Raw genomic sequence first — 23,990 nt, 5'->3', positions numbered from 1 at the left:
TATCCCTCGGTTTCGGCTGAACACAGCTAAACCCATTAGAGCTAAAGCTCAACAAAAAACTTTTAAAAGAGCTATTACAACAAAAACAGCTGAACATTACAATACATTGAGTGTCTGCCCATGGACACTTATTATTTGTCGATCCACAAATTGTTATTACATATCAACAATCCAACACTTTGTAATGAGAAATACTTCCTTTCTCCTTATTTAGTGTTTCCTTTGATTCTTGACTTTAAACTAGAACTGCCTTTGTAAGGATGATTTCCCTAAATCCTAATAAAGATTTATCTCTCGACTTGCCCCTTGGATTACAATCACCTTTCTGAAACTGCTCCTCTCGCGAAATAGCTCAATTACACTGTTGGTCTGGTATCATTATTCATAATTTTCATTCTTTCTTAATGGAAGAAATTCAACTTAATGTAATGTAATGCCATTTTAATCTGATTTTGCGAGGTTTAGATTGATACACGGTACATTGATGTATTTCACGAGAAAAAATAGAGTTAAGTCAAGAAGTCGAATCAAAATTCAACGAACTGCGAAAGTAGATCCAACTCCACCTAAATAAAGACCATTGAAAAAACAAGTGCAGTTTCAGAAGGGTGACTTTATCTTTATTTAAAAGAGATCTGATTCATTAATAACAGAGTTCAGTTCCGAGTTTCTAATGTTTTGACTCGGTTTGCGTTCAAAACAGCAAAAGCGAATAAGGAAAAAGACAAATAGCCAAAAGTTAATATCAATAACATTCACACTTTTCTTACAATTTATCGAAGAGTTCAAGTTCATTTTACCGATTAAACTGGTAATCATGCACTTTCTTCTCTTTATTTACCCATAACTGCAAAAAATCTGTCGAAGTTTCAATGCGAACCTGGTTTTACCGAAAATCATCGAACATAAAATTTTTCAACTTGTCCAATGTATGCCCAAACTAACTCCTTACTCGGTTTAAACCAATTTTATCATTAAACCTTTCAATTGATTTACATCAATATCAGAAGCCAATTTTCAATTTTGTCTTTGTGTTCATTTGCTTTTGTTGTCTTGTCCTTTGCTATTTTGACTTTTGCAGTTTTGACCCATTACCGGGTTGACTCAGTTACGCTAACTAAATCCCAAACCCTCTCAAACATACTGTTAATACTGGGCGTTTTTTATCCTTGACGGTCGTTTGTAATAACTTCTAAATCAGAAGTCAGATCTTTATGATACTTAGTCAGTATAATTGCCAACATTGAAGAACCATATATCTCGACTCTCAATGACATTAAAGGAAATTCAAGGTCATTCAGTTATTTGACCTCTAATTGACCTTTAACGTTTTATGAAAGCTGATCTTTTTAAGATCGATTGATATTTGTCACATGTTAGTAACTTTAACCGTTGTGAAGATGAGAGAATTTTCACCAAAAAGCATTCATTAAACGAAAGGTACATAAACACTCGTATCTTTTTATCAACATGGGCTATCAGCATTTGAGAAACATCGATCGATCTGAAAAAGTTTGAGCTTTCAGAAAACGAAATGAGGACAAAGGTTAATTAGAGGTCAAATAACTGGATAACCTTTAATGTCATTGAGAGTCCAGATTCATGGTCCTTCAATGTTGGCAATTATACTGACTAAATATCATAAAGATCTGACTCCTGGTTGAACAGTTATTATTACAAACGACCTCCAAAGATAAAAAACGTCAAGTATTGAATGTATTTTTTACGATTTTTTGTTGAACTATTTAAGTCGGTGCCCGATGCACCGAGTGCAAATAGTTCGCCAAATAGTTCCTCAGTACCTGAATTCCTGTGCCAGCTAAAAATGTACCAAAAGGGTGAAACAAAAGTTGAGCCACAAACTTTGAGGCTTAATAATTAAATAACGAACAAGAGGATTTAGATGAATTTTAGTTGAATGATATTCTAAGATCTAGCTACACATTGGTTTTTTAACTAGATCAGACGATTGATCGGCAAAATCGCTCCGATTCCGTGTTAATGTCAATAACATCTAGCTCACAAGTCGAGTCAGTTCTTACTAGTTAACTATTAGTAAAATTGTTAACAAAATTTGAAAGTAATTTTTTTTGGTATTTTTTTTAAATAAAATGTGGGTGAGTAAATTCAGAGTAAATGTAGAAGGTTATATTCAGGTGAAGACTCGCAACCTGGTGAAATTCTTTCTCGTACAATGAAGCCGGATCACAATCAATCTGGCAGACCAATGAATCGATGGACCAAAGAGGTAAGAAAATTTCTTTCCAAGTGACATATTGTTACAGAACGAATCTCTTTTTGGCAACATATTTATCTATTTGCGCGCTTGACATTAATCCTTTTTTGTTCAATCTTTGAATTTTCAGGAAGATGAATTGGTGATTCGCCTTGGGTCTGCGTCCCGAATATCGCCATCTAAGGCTAAGTAGCTTTTTATCAATAGATGGCTCTTGAGATAGCAATGTTAAATCAAAAGTTCTGTAGATTTTTTGATAATTTATCAATTGAATTTTTTATTGGTTTATGTGTTTTAAATACAAAATTGGCCTTTATGTCAATGCTGAGAAAAAAATTGCGCATCTCTAGAGGTCAAAATAAAGTTGTGCACAGCAATTCGTGGTAAAAATTTTACTGTGAGATACAAGTTAGAAAACGAACTCTATCATGCTGAAGAGTTTTCGTCTGTTGGGCTATTAACATAATTAGGTCAAAAGTTGATAAAACATCATCGATTTTGAGAAACAGCAAGGCTGCGATTTACTTGATTGCTATTTTAAACGGGTCATCGTCAGAACACTTGTAGCGGTCAGCCAAATTATTCTTAACTGTATTGCGCCAGATGCTTTGGCAGAAATGAAACAAGCACGATTTTATCTCACAAGAAGGGAAAACAGTTTTGATAGCGTTGATAGTGGCGAGCTCAAAATCTGTCGTGAACTTTGTCGGATTCCATGTTACAGTGATCACTCAGAAAATGCACCACTCAGAAACTGCACATAAATTTTTCAATGGTCCCTTCTGAGGAGGGGTTTAGTTTAGTTTCGATTTGGTCAAATTTAATTTCAATTTATCTCGTTTTTAATTAGCTTAATTCAACTTTTGTTCGTGAAATTTTAATCAAAAAACTCCAGGGTTCAATTTAAAATAAAAATCTGACAAAACTAGTTCTATTAAGTGAGATTGAAAATCATGAAATTGACTACTCGGTAAATAGTGAGAATAAGCTATTTCCACAGTGGTGCATTTTCTGAGTGATCACTGTAATCCACAATTGAAACACAAATCTTGAATAATTCGTAGCATTAAGATGTAAGTTTGAGTAGTTGCATTCGGCAGTAGATCGTAAACGATAGGAATCATCATTCCGCTTTTCATGACGTGGAGAGTGTAAAGCGAGTGAAAAAGTTTTGGTAAACTTTGAAAAGTACCACGAAAATTTTGTTCACACATTTAGGTAAAATTTGAGGAAATGCAAAAAATGAAGTTCAATGATTGAGTTTTAAATGAAAAAGTTTGACAAATTTTGTGTTTAAAAGCTCTTCATTTTATTAACCAGATTAAATTTCATTTTCCAGAATTTGCTTAAAGGGCTTTCGCCAAAAGAGCTTTCACCCAAAAGAGTTTAGCAAAATTGATTTTCGCCTAAGTACTACAACCCCTCGCCTTGTGGAAAGTATGGTCCCAAAAAATGGACTGTGATTGCTCGAGAACTCAAAGGCAGAATTGGAAAGCAATGTCGAGAAAGGTGGCACAATCATTTAAACCCACAAATAATTAAATCTTCTTGGACGGATGAGAAAGAAAGGACAATAATTGAAGCTCATCGTACATGGGGTAACCAATGGGCTAAAATCGCCAAGTTGTTACCTGGAAGAACGGATAATGCGATTAAAAATCACTAGAACGAAAAGCCGAACAATTCGATTGGTATAGATTTGAATGAAAGAATAAAAAAATGCAAACAAAATGAAATAGTTAAGCCAATTCAGTTTATGACAATCAAAGCATTGTGTTTAATTTTCAGAAAAAAAATTTTAATCAGTTTAATTATCTAGCTTCTTATTTTTACCTTTCGCTATTTCGCCTTTCTCTGTTTAGACCTTCTCTGTTTTGGCTTTCGCTATTTTACTTTCGCTGTTTTGACCCTTTACCATCAAAATGATTTAACCTATCTACTCGGATAAACTTTATCAGCCTGAGAATTGGTTAAACTTCTTAAAACCAGAAAGTTTATTTTCCCTCAAGTCCTGTGTTGGAACGTTAAGCATAAAAGGAATGATCGAGCAGGAATAGGCCATAAATCTTATTAGGATTTAGGGGAATCATCCTTACAAAGGCAGTTCTAGTTTAAAGTCAAGAATCAAAGGAAACACTAAATAAGGAGAAAGGAAGTATTTCTCATTACAAAGTGTTGGATTGTTGATATGTAACAATTTGTGGATCGACAAATAATAAGTGTCCATGGGCAGACACTCAATGTATTGTAATGTTCAGCTGTTTTTGTTGTAATAGCTCTTTTAAAAGTTTTTTGTTGAGCTTTAGCTCTAATGGGTTTAGCTGTGTTCAGCCGAAACCGAGGGATAAGTGTAAATATTGCTTTAAATAAACATTTACAATGCGCAAGTTAAGTTAACATTGAAAAGTTTATTTGTCAATAACTGGTATTATAAGATGAAGAATGAAGATCTTGGAAGATGAAGAAGACAAAGAAATATGAAAAAAGCGATTGGTAAATAAAGAGACGATGAGGAGAGAGAAGAAGAGAGAAGAAGAGAGAGACTTTTCCATAAGTTTAGATTTCGTCTCTGGTCTTTTAGTTGACTCGAAATTTGATTGTTACTGCTTCTGGGTTGACATTGGAACTGTTAATTGTTTTAAATACATTTATTTTGTTTATCTCCAAAGTATTTACTAAATTACCTGGTTAATTATATTTTAGTTATCGATTCCCAACACATTATATCAAAAACTCTAACTGTCAACTGTCAATAATACACTAAACTCATTCATTACACCTTAACCATAATAAGCCTCCAAGTTATTGATAAAACCATTTCAGTGCCGATTCATTTGTGATTGTCCATCGACCTATTCAAAATATTGGATAACACACTCTATTTGAACGCAACAAGGCAAACAGATATTCAGAGCTACAAACTTTTGTTGAATCACATCGGACGCGCTTAAAGTTTAATAAGAAAGCGTTTGTCAAAAAATCAAAGTAACTCGCTGGTAAATGCTGACTGGTTATTGAACTCACGACAATTTTTACGAGCTAAAGTTGCCACATATTCCCAAAAGGGTAAATGCTGACTGGTTCAATCAACAGGCTGTGATCGCATTTAAAAACAATGGCCAATGATACAGAGGATAAAGATGTGGAAAGTAAGAAAGATAAAAGTAAACCAAAGCGTCCATTAAGGTCTAAATTTATACGATATGGAGCCATTGCCGGTGTCTTGGGTACTTTATTTGCCGCTTTACAACCATGGGCTATGGAGAAAGCCATCTCATCTCAGATTAAAGTTGACCCAACAAGTCCTGGTTACATGTTCTGGGAACATGTACCATTACCAATCATTACTAAATTTCATCTATTTAACATTGAAAATCCGGGTGAATTTTTGAAAGGAGGTAAATTAAGGGTCCGTGAACTAGGACCATTCACATTAAAGTAAGTAGCATAACCAATTTGATTTCAATTTGCCAAATTTACCCATCAAGTCAACAAGACAGTGATCATTTATTTTGGACTGTTTAGTTGCGCTGAAATAATCCATGTCCATCAATCAGTCAAGATTTATATTCAAAATTTGAATGGAAATGCTTTCTAAACTCAATATAAACTATTGACTTTAAATTAATTTAAATTCTCGTTGATTTTTGAATTGAATGGAAGTTAAAAATTGTTTAAAGTGCAGTCACCAACTTTTAAGACCAAACAATAGTTAATGCTAATTGCTATTCTGTTTTCTGGTATCTTTTTGCTTGTTCATGAGGTGTTGCTATTTGGGTATTTACATGTACATACAAACCTAGCCATTTTCCCATGAAAATTACTCTTACAAATTGTTAGTAATCTAACGACCTCGACCTGTAATGTCAACATTCAAATCCAATGCCATTTAAATTTGATTTTATATTGATTTCAATTCTTTTTATCCAATTCCTCTTACACTTGCAGACAAGACCGATGGAAAGAAGTTATTGAATTCACTGAAAAGACCGTTAAATATTATGAATGGCGTAATTATACAATTGCAGAAGAGTTAAGTGTTGGTTCCTGGGACCAAGAAATAACCGTCCTGAACCCAATGGTGGCTTCAATTGGATCCATAGTCGGTGATAAATTGGAACAATTAATTCCCATTCCATTAGCTGTTAGTCCATTTGTTTACAGTACTGTTAGTGCTCTTCTACTTGTTCATAGTCAAAATTTTTTTCTCAAAACAACTCCACGTAACGTGATAGTTGGCCAACGGATCAACCTGTTGGACACGGTAACAACCCTGGTTAAACCCCTAGAATTGTTGGGAGTTAAAGCTTCAGATTTGATTCCAACCGATGATTTACCCAACAACACTTTCGGGTTAATCAATGGTAAAAATTATACTCGAATGGGTCCATGGGAAGTTTATACTGGAGTCGATGTGCCCAAAGAGCTTTACACTAACGCTGTTGCCTTCAAAAATGAAAAGTAAGTCAAAGCAATTCCTATCTTTAACTAATGAACTGAAAACATTGAAAGCGAAAACAAAGATTTTTGTTGATATTGTTGATTTAATCACTTCTCATTAGTTTAAGTTATTTAATTTTCTTTTGCTCTGACCTTAAACACAATCATCATTACAGTTTCAATAGTCAACCCAGTAGATTAATATTAATAGTTATAACCATGAATATCTAAATTATCATCAGAGTTTCATTAATGTTATCCCCAGTCAAACTACTCTTCTCATTTTTACTTTACTTGTATATTTTTCAATGTCAATCACTGATCGATCTTAGCGTGTCTTCTTACACCACCAAACTCATCATCATGACTTGTATTATTTACCTGAACCTTTATTTCCATTTCATCTTACTCATTTACCTAACCTTGCTTGATGCGTAGAAATAAGATTAAAGATAAAAAAATAAGTTTAATTTCAAGGGTAACCAGGAGATCACAAAATAATAATATTTCAACCATTATTATTGACTATTCTAGTTTAAATTATATGTTCGTTTTCAGTTTCATAAGTCAGTTTGATTGAAAATCGATTACAATGATAAAGCTCATGGTCTTAGATAAATAATCATTGACATGCCGTGAATAGCTGATGATTTAAAAGTAATTAATGCATTCAATGTCAATTGTTAACCAACAACCCTTCAACTCTTTCAACTTATTGACATCTTACAATGTTAGATGGACATTTTTCAGATTCAAAACTGATCCATTTTACATAATATTATTAAATTCAATACGGATTGTTTTTCCCTAACACCCTGAACAGGAGTCTTTGAGAATCTGAGTTCCTAGAAAGCTCAAGCACTTTTTTTGCTGTACTCAAATCGAGGCCATCATATGGTCGTGGAATTTATTTGTCACCATTTTGACACAAAAATGACTGACCATGACTCAAGTTTTTTCACTGAGTAGCGACAATCAATCGACATCTTAATGGAAAACCCATCGTCAGAATAAGAAATACAAAAGTTAAAATCTTTAGCTTTTGTCACATTAATTATATTCATTTGAGATGAAAAAGCCTTTCCTTAAGCACACTTAAGAAATTTTATTTTGAGTTAAGAGTTTGAGCCTTTATTGGTTGAAGGGCATGAAACTGATTTAATTTGTTCAATGAAAAAGTTTCTCTTATGGAAAATCGTCGAAAAATTGGTTTCGAAATTGAAACTTTGATCTTTTTTTTGTACAGTTCGAGGCACCAGATTTTTCAACTAACGCTTTACTCTGCACTCAAAAGGCAAAGTTTTACATGCAATAATGTTACAACAATTTACCATCAACCTGAATAACAAAAAAGTTTTTCTTCTTCACTCAATGTTATTGAATTCAGATTCTGCAATTTCTCCCAATCCTTTTTTTTCATGAATTTCTCAGAGATCTAAATTCTGAGGTGAGGTTTCCTATTTTCATGGATGTGGTTGAATTAGCGCTTTCATGCTGTGTTATTTTTTCTTAGAAGCTGCTAAGTTTGGCCACAATCTTGACGCAAAAAATATTGATTGAATTTTCAATTCGATTTCCTCGTCTTGTTCGCTTTTTTCCTTCTGACATTTGAAAGATGTTATTATATTTCAAGATTTTTTTCATTCTCAATTCCAATAATTTCACACTTTTTAAGATGAAATCATTTGCGATGTTTTATTTTATTGACTTCTGTTATTACTTCAGATTGATGAAACGTTGGGCTGGACCGGAATGTAATACACCGAGAGGAACCGATGGAATTCAATTTCAACCTTTAATCAACAGGACGACCAAACTAACTATTTTTTCCGGTGATATTTATCGGTAAGTCCGAGCATTTGAGCACCAAAAAAATGAAATTCATTTCCACTTTGGATTGGTAGAGAAACCTTCATTCTTACTGAACCAGAGTTACTAAAGTCGTCATCTTCAAAACGTCACTTCGTGAGATCAGTCTTATTGCCATTGACGCACAATTTCACCGAAAAATAGCCTTTTAATGTTTTTTTCACAAGATTTTGCCGTAATTAATAATCGAATTAACCAAACTTTGGTAATTCATGTTGACTTATCGGCAAAAAAATTTATCAACCTTGGATTTTCATTATAATTAGATTAAATTTCGTGAAAATCTTGCACGAAAAACGCTGTTTGGTTAGTAACTTTGACATTTCGAGATCGTGACATGAGAATGACGACTGTATTGTGTATATAACTGTATAAGATGAATTAATTTCAGAGGGGATTCCATTTCTGTCAACTAAATTTTTCTCCAATTATTAAACAATTTAATCGATTTTATTTACAATATTTACTCTTTTTTTCCGTAGATCATTGGATTTAATTTATGCTGAGGATTACGACTATATGGGAATCCAGACTTACAAATATATTCTTGATCCAGCAATTTTTCAACCTCCAAGCGTTAACCCGGACAACGCATGTTATTGTGTTCACACTGGTAAAAAGAAGGCCCGCTGTGAATATGAAGGAATTCTCGATTTGACCGGAGGTTTTTCCGGATCACCCTTTGTGGTCACTAAACCTCATTTTCTGGAAGCACCTGAAGTACAGAAACTAGTTGATGGACTATCTCCAGATCCAGAGAAACACACCTTTTACCTACTAATTAAACCTGACATTGGTGTACCCATCAGTGCAAAGGGTCGCCTTCAGTTTAACCTTCGAGTTGAAAAGGTTCCATTCCTTCGTGGTTTCAATAACATACGAGACACTATCATTCCCTTAGGATGGATAGAGGAAGGTGGAAGTATAGACGGTGTACTTTATTATCTTATGCGAGGTGGTTTAGTTATAGCTCCAATGGCAGCTTCAGCGGGTTTTTACGGTGCAGCTATTGGAGGTTGGGCCGCTTTTCTTGCTGGTCTTATTTACACTGTGTTTAGAAAGGTAAGCGAAAAATCAGACCAAATTGATTTCATGTTATTAGCTCAGCTAGCCATGTACAGCAACCAACGATCCAGATGAAAGCCCTTCATCACTTGAACATTGCCCAGCATGAACTCATTCTTTCCCAACTACCAGCTATGGTCTTGTAAAATGAAAATTATTTCAGTATTTGTGATAAAAACCGCTTTATATTTAATAAACACGTAACTTGCATGTAAATATTACACTTGAATATAATTTTATACTTTTATACAATTACTTTTGTACTTGGAATTTAATCTTGAAATTCACTCTATTCCTAATGACTGCTATAACAATTGCATGGAAATTTATTAATTTAATCATTTTTTGATCTTATCTATTATTATATCTGTATTTCGATCTGTAGAAAAATATTTGTACCTTGAAACTAATACTTTGCACCTTATTCTTACGATTACTGTAAATTCAGCAATTTATTGAAAAGCCAATTTCAGTAAATAATGATTTGCAAATCCCAATTGAACTGCATTGTCGCTATCTGATGAAATAGTTAATTTACAGGAAAAACATTTGATTTTTATCTTTCTAGTCTGGAAAAGGTAAAGTAGACAACATGGAGAAGTTATTTGAACCACGAGAATCACCAACTAAGAAGGAGTTAATGGGTGACAGCAAAAAAATGAAAAGTCAGAGTAAATTGTCCATGAACCAATCTGACCAGCAATCACCTATGAACGGAGTTTTGGTTCCTGTTGATTATGTTCAACCATCTGAAATGAATAATGGATTGACGTTGGTTAATGGTTCGAGCTTTGTTCAAGGCAGAACAGGTCCAATTTCAATCATTCCAGTCAACTCTGATATGTACCAACCATCATCTGTTATTCAATTTTATCGACTTCCACCAGGTGTAAATCAAGGTGGTGGTCAATTTGATCAATTGCTGCTTACAATACCCAACGCAAATCAAGAAATGAACTCTCCAGGAACTGTACCCAAAATAACCTGGAACGGAAGAGGTTCACAATCAGTTAAAGAAAGAACCGGTAAAGTTAGGGATAAAATGTCTCGAGGACAAAGTTTACCTCGAGAAAGAGCGAGTCAAAGATCGAAGAGAATACAGGTTAATTCAAAGGAAACCCAGGATAGATTTGTCCAGGTAGACCGTGATACTAAAGGCTTTCGGTTTGCGGGAAAAGATGATATCATAAAGAGTCAATCGGTTCCTCCAGTTGACGCATCGATGGATAATAGCATTGAAAATGAAGAGCACAGGGCAAAAATGTCACAAGATAATACGTATGAAAATGTTGAGGAAAATAATTTTAACAGCAACCACGATGAACTGAGTTCTGAGGCCAATTTAAAGACTGCAAATAATGAGGGTAATTTAGAGACAGAAAATACAGAGATAAACAGTGAAGGCATCTATGAAGAAGTTGATGATGAAACTGTTACAGAGTCCGGGAATCTTTATGATAGCACCAATGAACCACAATCACCGCAAACGGAGCCAATATTACAAAGTGTATCAGCCAATCTTTTTGCCTCTTCTTCCCACATTTCACGGTCCCTCATTGATATGGTCATCACTGGCAATAAACAAACGGATGTGGAAAATGACGAAAAAAATAATCACGATGGAAACACTAATATAAATAAACAGACGCGACCCTCATTGAGTGAGGCTGCTGAGCGAAGTGTTTCAGCCACTTTACCAGGAGAATACATTTCTGGTAACCAAAAGACTCTGGTTGATGAAAATAACAATATTAGGCTTGCTAAATCAAAGTCTGGACCTCGATCATCATACTCGGCTGTTTCACGGTACCAGTCTATAGATCCTGGTGAACCATATGACGATGGAGACGAAACGATGCTTTTTCAAAGGGACTCGACAACAGAGTCTGAGGCAACAACACCTCAAAGCGGTAGGGTTAACAATAAACTAAAAGAAAGAAAAAAATTGAATAAGCTTAGGTTAAATTCAATATAAAAATAAAGCTTGAAATCTTTTGAGTAAAATAATGATTCTCTTTGATCAAAATTACAATATTTTCATTACTTAAAAGGTATTTTTGTACTTACAGATGATACTGATGACAAGCAAGAGGTTAAATCATATCAGAAAGAAGGAGTCAATGATTTACCAGGTGTGGAAACACCTGAAAGGCTGGCCACACCGTCATTTTCTGATGAATTTTCAATTGGATCGGACACCTCTAGAGCATCAACAGCTAAAAGTCTGATTGAACCAAAGACCAACAAAAAAGAGACAAAACAAAACTCATCTTGTATTGTTTCATAGAAAATGTAATATTTTTTGAATTAGTTGAAGAAAATTAAAACTAAACAATCAAAGCACAGTCTATAATTTAAATAAAGATAATAATTCATTTAAATTACACCAAACTGAGTTACTTTTGAGCTTATATTTTACAAGTTACTGTGCCACAGTAATTGTGGCCCACAATTACTGTATCCGACGGAAAGCTCCAGGTTTGTAACATTATCATCTAAAGATCGCCTAAAAAATTGTATGAGATAATTTAAACAATTAGAAAAATTGTCAATGTATCGCAATTTTCCGATTCTATGGTAATCTGTAAGTTGATCTGATTTGACTTTAACAATTTTCGGTTTGATTTGACAATTGTTAACATGTTGCTGTTAGTTAATGATATTTCTGGCATTTCAAATTATGTCAATCAAATACGGTTGCTGAAAAATCAACTTGAAATCCTGACCATCAACTTTTAAAATTTTTATTAAACAAAAAATGATAAAACTCCGCTTTTATTAACAAGTTAATTCCTAGATTAATTAAATATTGATGTGCTCGAAGTGATGAATTGTTTCTGTGCTGGAAAGGTCTATTTCTTGAAATGAAAAGCGTATTGAGTGAAGTGAATACAGATGAACCAGATTCTGATTGAGTTGTGTAAGACGCATGACAAGTGAAAAATTTGGTTAAGCTGTGTAACCGCTTCGCCGATCAATAAATGAATTGAACAGTTTTCTTTTTGTTTTGCTCTTCTGATGTGCTTTAATTTCAATTTTTAATTAATTTCAGCTTGATTGTGATATTTTATCAATTTGACATCACTTTAATTAATGACTCAATAGTAATATTGAACCTTCGTTAACTCTATAAAATGTGCTTTTATTTGTTTTGGTTCATCAAAGGTCTTCTTTAGATACACTCTTATGCTTCCTCTATTGCAATATTAGTAGTCTGTCACTCCTTTTCCTGAAATCATTAAACTTCTGTGTGCCAATTATTAAATGATTGACTTGCTGGTTTGGATTTACTCGAGATTTACTTGAGATTTACCGTTTAAACTATAGGTAAGTTAATCCACATATGTATTTTGTGCTTCAATGTTTCGAGTTTATGTGTAACTCTCATGCTGGTGTGTTATCTTTCTCACAAGATGAAGGTGAATTTCATGAATCTTTAAGAGATTATTGTATAATATGTTGACATTTTCAGGTTCGATTATTATTAGCATTTTCAATTTTTCCTTTTTCTTTATCTTGCAACATCTTCCGGTAGATCAATCATGATTATAATGTAAATATTCAGAGTGTAGTCTAATTTTGGAAGTAACCTTGAAGTCTAACAGGCAAACTGAATAGCTTCCTTTTCCTCCTGTGCAACCTTTTTTGCTCTCCTTCGATTCAAATGCCATGAACTAAATGAATCATGCAATTATTCATCTTTCTCGAACGCTCAGATTACTCTTCAGCTTGATCAATTTTGAGTGACATACAAACGCTAAACTCACATTTCAATCAAAAATTGGTACTCAACTTGATTCAGGGTATTTCTGGTTTTCAGTCCATCTTAAATACATCAATTGATTATACCAATCAACTCAGGAGATTTATTATAGCTACACTTCATGTACCAATCTGATGGAGCCATTGAAATTTTTGGAGTCCATCCAAAATTGATAGATATGAATAATCACCCGAATCTGGCTTGTGAAAGTCAAATTGTTTAAAGTAAACAATTGAGAAAGAGTTGGTCGGTTAAAAAATTCTGAACTTATCTTCTCGAGCTACAGTTTATTTAATGTTACCATGGGTTAAGTAAACCATTTTCATCACGAGATTTTGAGCTTAACGACACTTAATTATTCATAATCTGGAAATATCACAAAAAGCTTGATGAAAAACTAATAGTTAGCAGTTTTTATATGTAAACGAACTGTCAGGGTCATTAGTAACAACAACCCAAAGCTTATCCCAATCTTCATCCTCATCCTCATCTTTACCTCTCATCTAGAGGTATGAATCATATAAGTCAAGCGCAAGTCTGTTGATTTTCTTTGTTGGTCTCTATTATTTTAACCAACCATTTGTCCAAATAGCTAGAGGGGCAAGAATCTTAGAATCATTTGTGCCAAAAAATGAAAAGATCTGGTAATCAACTGGAAATCTATGATTTCAAGTTTTAATTTGAATTTACTAATTGATCTTATTTTACAGGCAACAAAAGGCCAAAGTTAAAACATGGAAAGTGCAATGAATGGTTAATCATGTTAAAGATTACCATCACTCAGCTGGACATCAACAATCCATCTAAAGAATCAAATTAACACAGTCAAAGTAAGGGACATTGGCTTTGGTGTAAATCATGTTGGGTCGTAAGCAAAGTTTACGTCGATGTGAGGTGCTTCTTGCCGATTATGGTCCAGAGGAGACTTTCAATGAATCAACCAACATTGAATGGGTCAATAAACTGTCGATCCGTCGATTCTTCCGTCTTTGTGCTTTAATGTCACTCATATCTGTTTGCCTTAATACACCTCACACATTCAAAATTCATTTCTCGCTGATTTACGCTACTCTGGTCATTGATGTAATTGTAACGTTTTTCTTCACCGCTGAAATGATTGCCAAAATGCACATTCGAGGTTTGTTCAAAGGAGATAAACCCTACATCAAAGATAAATGGTGCCAATTTGATGCTGTTATGGTTATTTTTCATTGGATATCTGTAATACTCCATGTAAGTTATTGTTAAACATTAGAGTAAAATCATTTTTAAAACATTGAAATAGTAAATTAATATTTGTTTTTTCCTTCCGATCCATAAAAGGTTTTGGAGATTACCGATTTTGTGGCCAAAGATTCATCTCTTTATTCATTTGTCCGAGCTCCTCGACCCTTGATTATGATCAGATTCATCAGAGTCTTCCTCAAGTTTTCAATGCCTAAAGCAAGGATACACCAGATTTTCAAAAGATCATCTCAACAGATTTATAATGTAACACTTTTCTTCCTCTTCTTCATGACTCTTTATGGTTTACTTGGTGTTCAATTGTTTGGTCCATTAACTCGCCATTGTGTTGTCAATGGCACCAATCCATCGCAACTTCACCTTAATCATCTTGCCATTCCAGATGCTCATTGTTCACATGATGGAATACATGGCCATAAATGTCCAGAAGGAATGGAATGCATGGAATTAGCATTAGAGAAAAAGATTCTTGGTTATACCGGATTTGATCATATTTTTCACTCTTTTTTCACCGTTTATCAAGTTTCATCTCAAGAAGGTTGGTCTCACCTAATGTACCAAGCAATGGATTCCCTTCCAGCCTGGAGAGCGGCAGCTTATTTTATAACAATGATCTTTTTTCTGGCCTGGTTGGTTAAAAATGTCTTTATTGCCGTAATTACGGAAACCTTCAATGAGATTCGTGTCCAGTTTCAACAAATGTGGGGTGAAAGAGTAACAATAACACCAGAGGCAACACCGCAAATATTACGAGGTGATGATTCGGGTTGGAAATTGATTGAGGTTGACGAAAACCATAGTGGAGGTAAATTTCGTGCTCCACGCTGTTTACGACAATTTATTCAAACAGCAGCCTTTCAAGTGATTGTAATGATGGGAATTGTAGTTGATGCCATTGCTGCTGCTTCCGTGTCCTTTGAACATGATGGTCGACCTCGGTGGGAATTTTATAAATCTTATTATTATGCAGAGATAGCAATGACTATATTTTTTGACATTGAGCTGTTGTTGAAGCTCTGGTGTTATGGAGCAAAAGGTTACTATCGCTTAACCTTTCACAAATTTGAATTAACTCTGGCAGTCATGACAACTCTACACATTATTCCAAATTTGTTTCTTTCAATGTTGGCCTTTTTTCAAGTTCTCAGAGTTATCCGGTTAATAAAAGCTTCACCTGTTCTAGAAGACTTTGTCTCCAAAATTTTTGGTCCTGGTAAAAAATTGGGTTCTCTAATAATCTTTACAATGTGTCTACTGATTATCATTTCTTCCATTTCCATGCAACTTTTTTGTTCTCTCAAGTATTACAACAAATTTCGTACATTTCCAGAGGCTTTCATGTCAATGTTTCAAATATTAACCCAAGAAGGTTGGACTGAGGTGATGAATGAGACAATGTTACGAACCAAGGAATCGTTTGCTCCACTAGTTGCTGTTTACTTGATTACTTATCATCTTTTTGTTTCACTGATTGTTCTTTCTCTTTTTGTCGCCGTTATCCTGGACAACTTGGAATTGGATGAGGATATAAAAAAGGTCAAACAGTTGAAGGCACGAGAACAATCAGCTTCAATTAGTGAAGCGCTTCCACTGCGATTAAGAGTCTTTGAAAGATTTCCCGATTCTCCTCAGATGGCCAAGTTAAACGTTATTTCATCTGAGTTTGTTTTACCCAAAGTCCGTGAATCTTTTATGCGATCATTTATTGATGACGAAGAAGAAGAAACTCCGTCAATGAAGAAAATTGCTCCTGATCAAGACGCATTGATTACCTATAGAAAAAGCTTTCCCATTCGCCTATTAACTTCACCTGCTAAAGTGAGAACCACCAACTTTGTAATCAGGAAAAGCTCAGTTAACCGAATTGTTAATGATTCAAATTATCATCGTTTGTTGATTGGTGATTCTGGACAAATTTTTGTTCCCGGTAAAAATCAAAGGATTGGTGATCAGTGTGGAACCAAGTTAACTCGTTATGATGCTAAATCAATGAGACGATCAGTGAGAGGTTCAATCAAAATGAAACATACTTATGATCATTTAAAGGAAAATGGTGGAGAGATAACTGATAATCCTGCTGCTGGTGCAACTGCTCGTAATCCTCATGATTTTGACATCAAATTGTTGCAAAGGAAGAGACAACAAGCTGAAATGAAAAGGAACCAACGAGAAGAAGATCTTAGGGAAAACCATCCTTTCTTTGATACTCCATTGTTTCTTGTTGGAAGAGAAAGTCGATTCAGACGAATCTGCCAATTCATTGTTTATTCACGTTATGACCCTAGGATTAGAGACCCTGTTACAGGAAAAGAAAGAAAAATTCGTTACAAAGGAATTCAGTAAGTTCTTATTGATTTATTAAAGATTTAACAGAAAGCAGACCAAAGAGTAGGATAATTTACTTTACCCTCTGAATCAAAGAAAAAGTAATCAATGCAGAATAAATGAATGAAATATTTTGCACAGATCACTAATTGTATCAAATGTAACAAAACTAAAATGAAACAAAATTTCCTATATAATCTTGAAAATAATTATAAGCAAGACTCAATCAAAATTTACACTTTCAACTGAGAATGTCAAATTGTAATACAATTGACAGCCTTTTCATCGAAAACCTTTCATCAGGTAAAGTTGTATAGTTCCTGAAGTAATGATGATTATCTGTTGACACAACAATAATAGTGACCAACAAGAAAAAAAAATAGACCAACAGTAAAACCCAGTTACAAGCAACAAACAGAGAGACAAAGGTAAAACAACAAGCGATGATGATATCTCCTTGACCTGACTATTTCTATGATATTTTTACCTCCCTTACCCCATTCATTTAACGGTAATGGGTCATTTGGTTAACAATGATTTTCACCTTCCCTTTCCATGAGGTTAGTCAACCCAATTTAATCAAAATGCAAGCTTAATGATAATCAACACCAACAACAGTTACAGTTGTTTGACTGAGAAACTAAAAACAAGTCAAGTAAACCTGTTAACAGACTTACACTCACACTCACGACAGCAAAGCCTTTTCAAGTGACAGTCAATGGAGAGATGAACAGAAGAAAAAAAGTTTCTCATTTTCAGGAGATTGAGTGGATAGCAAGAGAAGAAGAAGAAAAAATTGAATCTAAAATGTTTGACAAGATGATAAGTCACCATGATAAGGTTATCCTACTCTTTGGTAAATGCATTTTTAAAATTATTTCACAATATTTTTCAGTTTTTTGTATTTCCAATGATAATTAAAATTGATTTCATTTTACCATAAATATTCAATCTATTATATTTCATTTTCATATTATATTTCGAACTCACATTGTTTCTCATTTTTCCTTGTACAGCAATTTACTCGGTTTAGTAACTTATCTGGACTGGATAATGATAATTGTGACAACCTTAAGTTGTATATCAATGATGTGTGAGAAGCCACATTATAGAATAGCAAACAATTCTGAACTTCAAATCATGGAATACGTTTTTGTGACAATGATGGCTATTGAACTGTCTCTGAAAACTTTGGCTGATGGTCTTTTATTCACACCTAAAGCTTTGGTCAAAGATGTTACCGGAATCATGGATCTTTTCATATTCACAGTCTCTTGTGTATTCATCTCTTGGATGCCCGAAAAGGTTGAACCAAGTTCAAAACAACAAGCAATTTTGCTTCTTCGATGCATTCGTCCACTTCGAATCTTCAGTCTTGTTCCTCACATGAGAAAAGTGGTTTACGAATTATGTCGGGGTTTCAAAGAGATTGCACTTGTCTCCGTTTTACTGTGTGTCCTACTATTTACATTTGCCTGTTATGGTGTCCACATGTTTGGTGGTCGATTGGCTCGTTGTAATGATCCTGATATCAATACACCGGTAAATCATATATTTTAAATATTGATCAACCTTCTTACAAAATAAACTATTAATCGTGTAACCTTTTAATTGACGTTTGAATTTATCTATTCACAGGAAGAGTGTGTTGGTGTGTTTTTCCGACGTCTTTTTGTAACCAAAATGAAAGTCAGTTCACCGCCAGATGATGAAAATTATCCTGAAATTTTGGTTCCTCGAGTTTGGTAAGTTGTAATTTTTTTACCTTCATGTCTTTTAACATAATATAACACAATTCATTGAATAGCTTTTCACAAAAAACACTGAGCTTCCAAAATTTTGAAATCATTTTGGCAATAGCATGAGACAATATTGGATTTAATGGTGATCAGCAAAACCATCAAACTCAAAGTCTATTAATCAATGATTATAATTATCAGTCTTCAATGATTACATGTTTACTTGTTTACCATATAAAATCATCTTAGGGCGAATCCAAGAAATTTTAATTTCGACAACACTCCGTCCGCCATGTTGGCCTTATTTGAGATGCTATCAATTGAAGGTTACACCGATGTAAGAGACATCATATTGGACAGAGTTAGTGATGTGAGTATCAAACAAAAGTAAAAAATAGATGTTAATAAGATTGTTTCTCACCTTAATATACCTTTTGATAAAATGGTGCAGCTTCAATAAAAAATCAACAATTAGCTTTTGCTTCAGCTTTGTAATCCAATGAATAATATCGTATGTAGTTCACAAAATTTATATTAATACACCATTTTGTATATTATTTGTGAAAATAATGCGCTTAACCACGAGTGCTTCTTTATAATTATTAACACCAACTAATCGACTTGATGGCTTTACTAATATTTTCCGTGTTTCATACGCTAAATGTGTCTCTGCTGTTGCTTAACTGATTTAGCTCAATCATTTTAATCACTGTGTGTTGAAAAATGTTGCATCAAATGCAATGAAACATATATCGCTCTAATTGCTTCTTGTATTAACTGCTAATCTCAGGGCTAATCCTCGGCGATTTAACTTTGATAGCATTGGCAATGCAATGTTAGCATTGTTTGAAGTGCTTTCCTTCAAAGGCTGGTTGGATATTCGAGATGTTATACTCCAGCGACTTGGCCCTGTAAGGAAGACAATAATACAATTTAATTATGAAAATAACTGCATGATTGACCCTTCTTTAAACCATCATTATTTTTCAATACACCACCAGAATGATTGGTACGCTTTTATTTTCATTTATTTTATACCCAAAATTATCTAATTTTTGTTCATCACCTGGCTCTTTGCATGGAACCAAATTTACATTTCACGTTGGAAATCAATTTACCAATTTACCAATACTAGGTTAAAGTAATCGACGAAATGAAAACTAAAGCACAAAAATGAAACCTTTTCTCTTAATTTTACCTCTAGGTTTATACAATTTATATTCATGTTTATGTTTTCCTTGGCTCAATGATTGGATTAACATTGTTTGTTGGTGTTGTTATCGCCAATTATGGGGAAAATAAAGGAACAGCTCTATTGACTGTTGACCAAAGACGATGGTGTGATCTTAAAAAGCGTCTGAAAATTGCTCAACCTTTACACCTTCCACCACGACCCGATCACCACAAGATCAGAGCATTTTTCTATGATATAACGCAACACATTGCATTTAAACGTCTTATTGCCATCCTCGTTTTAACGAACAGTTCACTTCTCTGTGTAAGCTGGGACAAGAATGCAAGTCATACAGTCCCATTGGCCACTGTTTCTTCCGTCCTAACAATGATGTTTACCATCGAAGTTCTAATCAAAGCAATCGCCTTTACTCCGAGAGGTTACTGGCAATCAAGGCGTAATCGTTATGATCTTTTAGTGACAGTTTTAGGTGTTGTCTGGGTCATTTTACACTACACATTAATGAATGAAATCAGCTATTCATTTGGCTTTATCGTGGTCATTTTACGCTTTTTCACCATCACGGGTAAACACGCAACACTCAAAATGCTGATGCTCACTGTGGCAGTTTCCGTTTACAAATCATTTTTCATCATAATGGGGATGTTTCTCCTCATCCTTTTCTATGCTCTAATGGGAGTCATCCTTTTTGGAACAGTTAAACATGGTGAAGCTATTGGAAGGTAAAATAATTAAAATAAAATCAATAAATTAAAATCAGAAACATCTTATCGAAACCTTTGACTAACCTTTCATTTTCATTTTTGTTCCAGACACGCCAATTTTAGGACTGCTATACACGGTATCATCACTCTATTCCGAATTGTTACTGGTGAAGATTGGAATAAAATAATGCATGATTGCATGGTAAGTATTAACGGTAAATTGAATTAACATCGACACTAATCAATTATTGTTTCCCACCTTTTTTTACAGATCAGTTATCCTTATTGCACACCTGGTGATAATTACTGGGAAACTGATTGTGGCAATTTTAAATTTTCATTGCTTTATTTTTGCTCCTTTTATGTTATCATTACCTACATTGTTCTTAATTTATTAGTGGCCATTATTATGGAAAACTTTTCACTTTTCTATTCAAACGAGGAAGATGCTTTGTTGAGTTATGCTGATATTAGAAATTTTCAGAATACCTGGAATATGGTCGATACCCAACAAAGAGGAATGATTCCTGTCAACAGGGTTAAATTTTTACTTCGATTGTTAAAAGGTCGTTTGGAAGTTGATTTGGAAAAGGACAAGTTGCTGTTTAAACATATGGTACACGAAATGGAGAGACTTCACAATGGTGAAGATGTTACGTTTCACGATGTTATTAGCATGTTGTCCTATCGATCTGTTGATATTCGTAAAAGTTTACAATTAGAAGAGTTAATGGCACGAGAAGAATTAGAATATATTATTGTTGAAGAAGTAGCCAAGAAAACGATTCGTTCATGGTTAGATAAATGTTTCCGTCGCATAAAATTACTGAAAAATTCATCAAGTCTAATACAAAACTTGAGAGCAACAAATGCACTTCTTTACGAGAAACTCGCAGAAGGAACAAGCTTGGGACTAGAAGAGCCTTCACCAGAGAGGAGAAGGTCAATCAAAGAGGAAAAAGTGACCGAAGATGTTAATAAAGAAATAGTTGCCTCTCACGGTGAAATTGGAAGCTCAAGTACCCTGGTTTCAGCCGGTGGAATGGGCCAAGGTGGAATGTCAAGCTCAATGTCGGGTGGAACAAGTGGATCTTCATTGGGTGGAGGGCAAGGTGGTCACATCAGTGGAGGAATGGGAAGTGGTTTAACTGTTGGAGGTGTTAGTGGCCAATCAGGAACTGCTGATGCTGGCTTTACGACTTCACGTTGGACCAAGAAAAAGCCTCCAAGCAGATCAGAAAGCTTGAATACTCCATTTCCAGGAGCTTCTGGTAAAGGAACCTCCATGGCTGGTAAAAAGTTTCTCGCACCGAGTAACATGGATGGTTCTCGAGGTAAAGATAAGACCAATGATTTATTAACATTGAAAGGAGCAACCAGCAAATGGACAAGTAAAATCAATGGAGGAATGAGTGGAGCATCAAACGCGTCAGGTGATCCTAGCAACGATTCTAATATTGTAATGAGTCCAAGTGCTGTTGGATCATCTATTGGAACTGGTGGAATCAATAATCAAGGAATTTTAGCCTCTAATGAAATGAATGATGACGATGGTGACACTGGAGATAAATGGTTATCCTTTTCAGTGGCTCATTGTAAAAAAAATACAAACTTACCCAAAGTATCATCGTTGGTTGATGAAGTGCATGCTTGGTGGTCATGTCAACTTGAAAACCATAAAACTAAAAATACATCGACATCAGCAGATTGTGCTGCTTATTAAATTTTATTTTAAGTCCAAATGTTCAAACTTGCCAAAACAATCCGCTTCCATTATTATTATAAAGATTAAAATTTTAGCAAATGAGATTACAGTTCCATGTAAATCTACCAACACTAAGAATCTTAACATTAAAATCATTTTGATAAAATTAAAAGTGTGACTTTAATTCATTTGAATTGAAAAAAACAGTAAAAAATCAAATTGAACACAAATGGGCAAAACGGTTAAAAATTAATTTCTTTCAGATTAAGACTCTGTAAGCTTGTAAGGACATAAAAAATGAGTCCATTTGTGCAATTTAAAGATTTCTCTGATGGACAGTTTTCGAGAAAATTGAGTTCGAAGTTGAAACAGGAATCTCTTTTTGTAAAATCATGGAAGCAAATTTTTGCATGAAACTCATTTTAACGAAGTAACTTTTGAGGACAAACCAGAAAATTGTCTTATTTTGAGAAATAACATGTTCCGTGACTGTAAAACAGATCAAGTTCAATTTTCAGTTAAACCGATCGCTTTCTGTCACCACAAGAGTTAGAGAACTGAAACTTAGGATGTGTGTGTTAATATGTTCAGTTCACATCATGGTTTGAATATTTCTAACAATTTAACAATTCTTTTCTTGGTTTTAGCCATTGACCATAAGACTTTGAGCCTCGATATTTCGAGAATGGCATCCTAATGTCATCATTGTTTTACGAAACATTAGATTTCATTATGGACTATAGCAGTTTATGACTGAATACTGAATAAAATCTGAGATAATTCATTATTCCTTATTAGATAATGAAGATCCTTCCAATGCATAAGGTTCGTGATTGTTAACCATTCAACTTGATAAATCAAATCTCAAATCTGTTAGCATAAGTAATAAAAAGCTATAACATTTTTTTCAGAATCTTGAATGATTTGTTATTTCAATATGTTATAGCTCATAGTAAAATTGAATACTTGACCAAAAAATGGTGATTGTAGCTGATACAATTCTCGAAATATTGAGGCCCAAACTTTTTAGGTTAATGGCCAATATCAAGAGAACGATTGATAAATTGAACAAAATATTCAATTCATAATGTGTGCAAACAATTTTTATGCTCAAAAAATAAGTTTCAGATCTTTGAACCTTGCGGTCATGGAAATCGGGCGGTTTGATTGAAAATCGAACTTATCTATTTAACAGAAAACAGAAACAATTTTTCCTCAAAATAAGTTCATTTTCTGGTTGAGCATTGAAATCTACATCAGATAAATGATTTTGATGAAAAAATTTGGTCAAACAATCGTACAAAAGGCGATCGAATTTTCAATTTTGACCTTTATTTTCTCGAAAACTATCCATTGGAGACAATAATTGATGGTACTAATAGACTCAACTTATATTTCCCTACAAATTCAGATCAAGTGTCAACTCTTAACTCAAATGTTCGAGCTTTTGGCAGCAGTCTTTTCATTTCATTTGTAATTTTAACCAGAAAATTGGTTTATTTAGCAAGATTGGGTTAAGATGAGTTTGTTTTGTTGAATAAGTTGTTGTTTCGCACATTTACAGCCCAAATATCATGACCCAAATGAGCTAATGGAAATTAATTAAATTTTTCTGCATTATTAATTAGTAAAGAGATCAATTGGTGAAAGAAAAGGGCTTGTAAGTCATGCCATTCTCGAAATATTTAGGCTCCAAGTTTTAAG

The 23,990-nt window shown here is 34.0% G+C and overlaps 2 protein-coding genes and 1 long non-coding RNA gene across 6 annotated transcripts; 2 read left to right on the top strand and 1 right to left on the bottom strand.

The window, feature by feature from the left end:
• The first annotated feature begins 4,743 nt into the window (after positions 1-4,743).
• On the top strand, positions 4,744-12,015 carry LOC107365683 (platelet glycoprotein 4-like). 3 transcript variants are annotated; one of them, XM_015933239.3, is made up of 7 exons: positions 4,744-5,674; positions 6,185-6,697; positions 8,402-8,521; positions 9,028-9,607; positions 10,179-10,748; positions 11,256-11,520; positions 11,680-12,014. In XM_015933239.3, the coding sequence occupies exons 1-7, from the start codon at positions 5,352-5,354 to the stop codon at positions 11,895-11,897; spliced, it is 2,589 nt and encodes an 862-aa protein (XP_015788725.2). In that variant the 5' UTR covers positions 4,744-5,351; the 3' UTR covers positions 11,898-12,014. The 3 variants fall into 3 exon arrangements, with proteins under 3 accessions (XP_015788725.2, XP_025017305.2, XP_015788724.2); XM_025161537.2 differs by lacking the exon at positions 11,256-11,520 and having other exon boundaries at positions 10,179-10,635; positions 11,680-12,015; XM_015933238.3 differs by having other exon boundaries at positions 10,179-11,520; positions 11,680-12,011.
• Positions 12,016-12,513: 498 nt separating this feature from the next.
• na (sodium leak channel non-selective protein na) lies at positions 12,514-22,458 on the top strand. 2 transcript variants are annotated; one of them, XM_025161558.2, is made up of 9 exons: positions 12,514-12,937; positions 14,084-14,606; positions 14,697-16,957; positions 17,960-18,485; positions 18,582-18,688; positions 19,473-19,593; positions 19,887-20,599; positions 20,690-20,783; positions 20,853-22,458. In XM_025161558.2, exons 2-9 carry the CDS (start codon positions 14,232-14,234, stop codon positions 22,302-22,304), a joined length of 5,649 nt encoding a protein of 1,882 aa, XP_025017326.2. In that variant the 5' UTR covers positions 12,514-12,937; positions 14,084-14,231; the 3' UTR covers positions 22,305-22,458. The 2 variants fall into 2 exon arrangements, with proteins under 2 accessions (XP_025017326.2, XP_089122005.1); XM_089265879.1 differs by lacking the exon at positions 19,473-19,593 and adding an exon at positions 18,932-19,052 and having other exon boundaries at positions 12,603-12,937.
• Positions 19,667-20,807, bottom strand: LOC149094487 (uncharacterized). The gene is made up of 2 exons (XR_016197735.1): positions 20,666-20,807; positions 19,667-20,589 (listed from the first exon to the last, which is right to left on the bottom strand). It is a non-coding gene; the product is annotated as an uncharacterized LOC149094487 (long non-coding RNA).
• Positions 22,459-23,990: the final 1,532 nt, after the last annotated feature.

Source organism: Tetranychus urticae, chromosome 1 (assembly GCF_039701765.1).
Source record: "Tetranychus urticae isolate SD_2017Ah chromosome 1, NJAU_TeUrti_SD_1.0, whole genome shotgun sequence".
Classification (NCBI taxonomy): Eukaryota; Metazoa; Arthropoda; class Arachnida; order Trombidiformes; family Tetranychidae; genus Tetranychus; species Tetranychus urticae.
The sequence above is the reverse complement of the archived record's forward strand: the minus strand, read 5'-3'. Positions and strand labels throughout refer to the sequence as shown.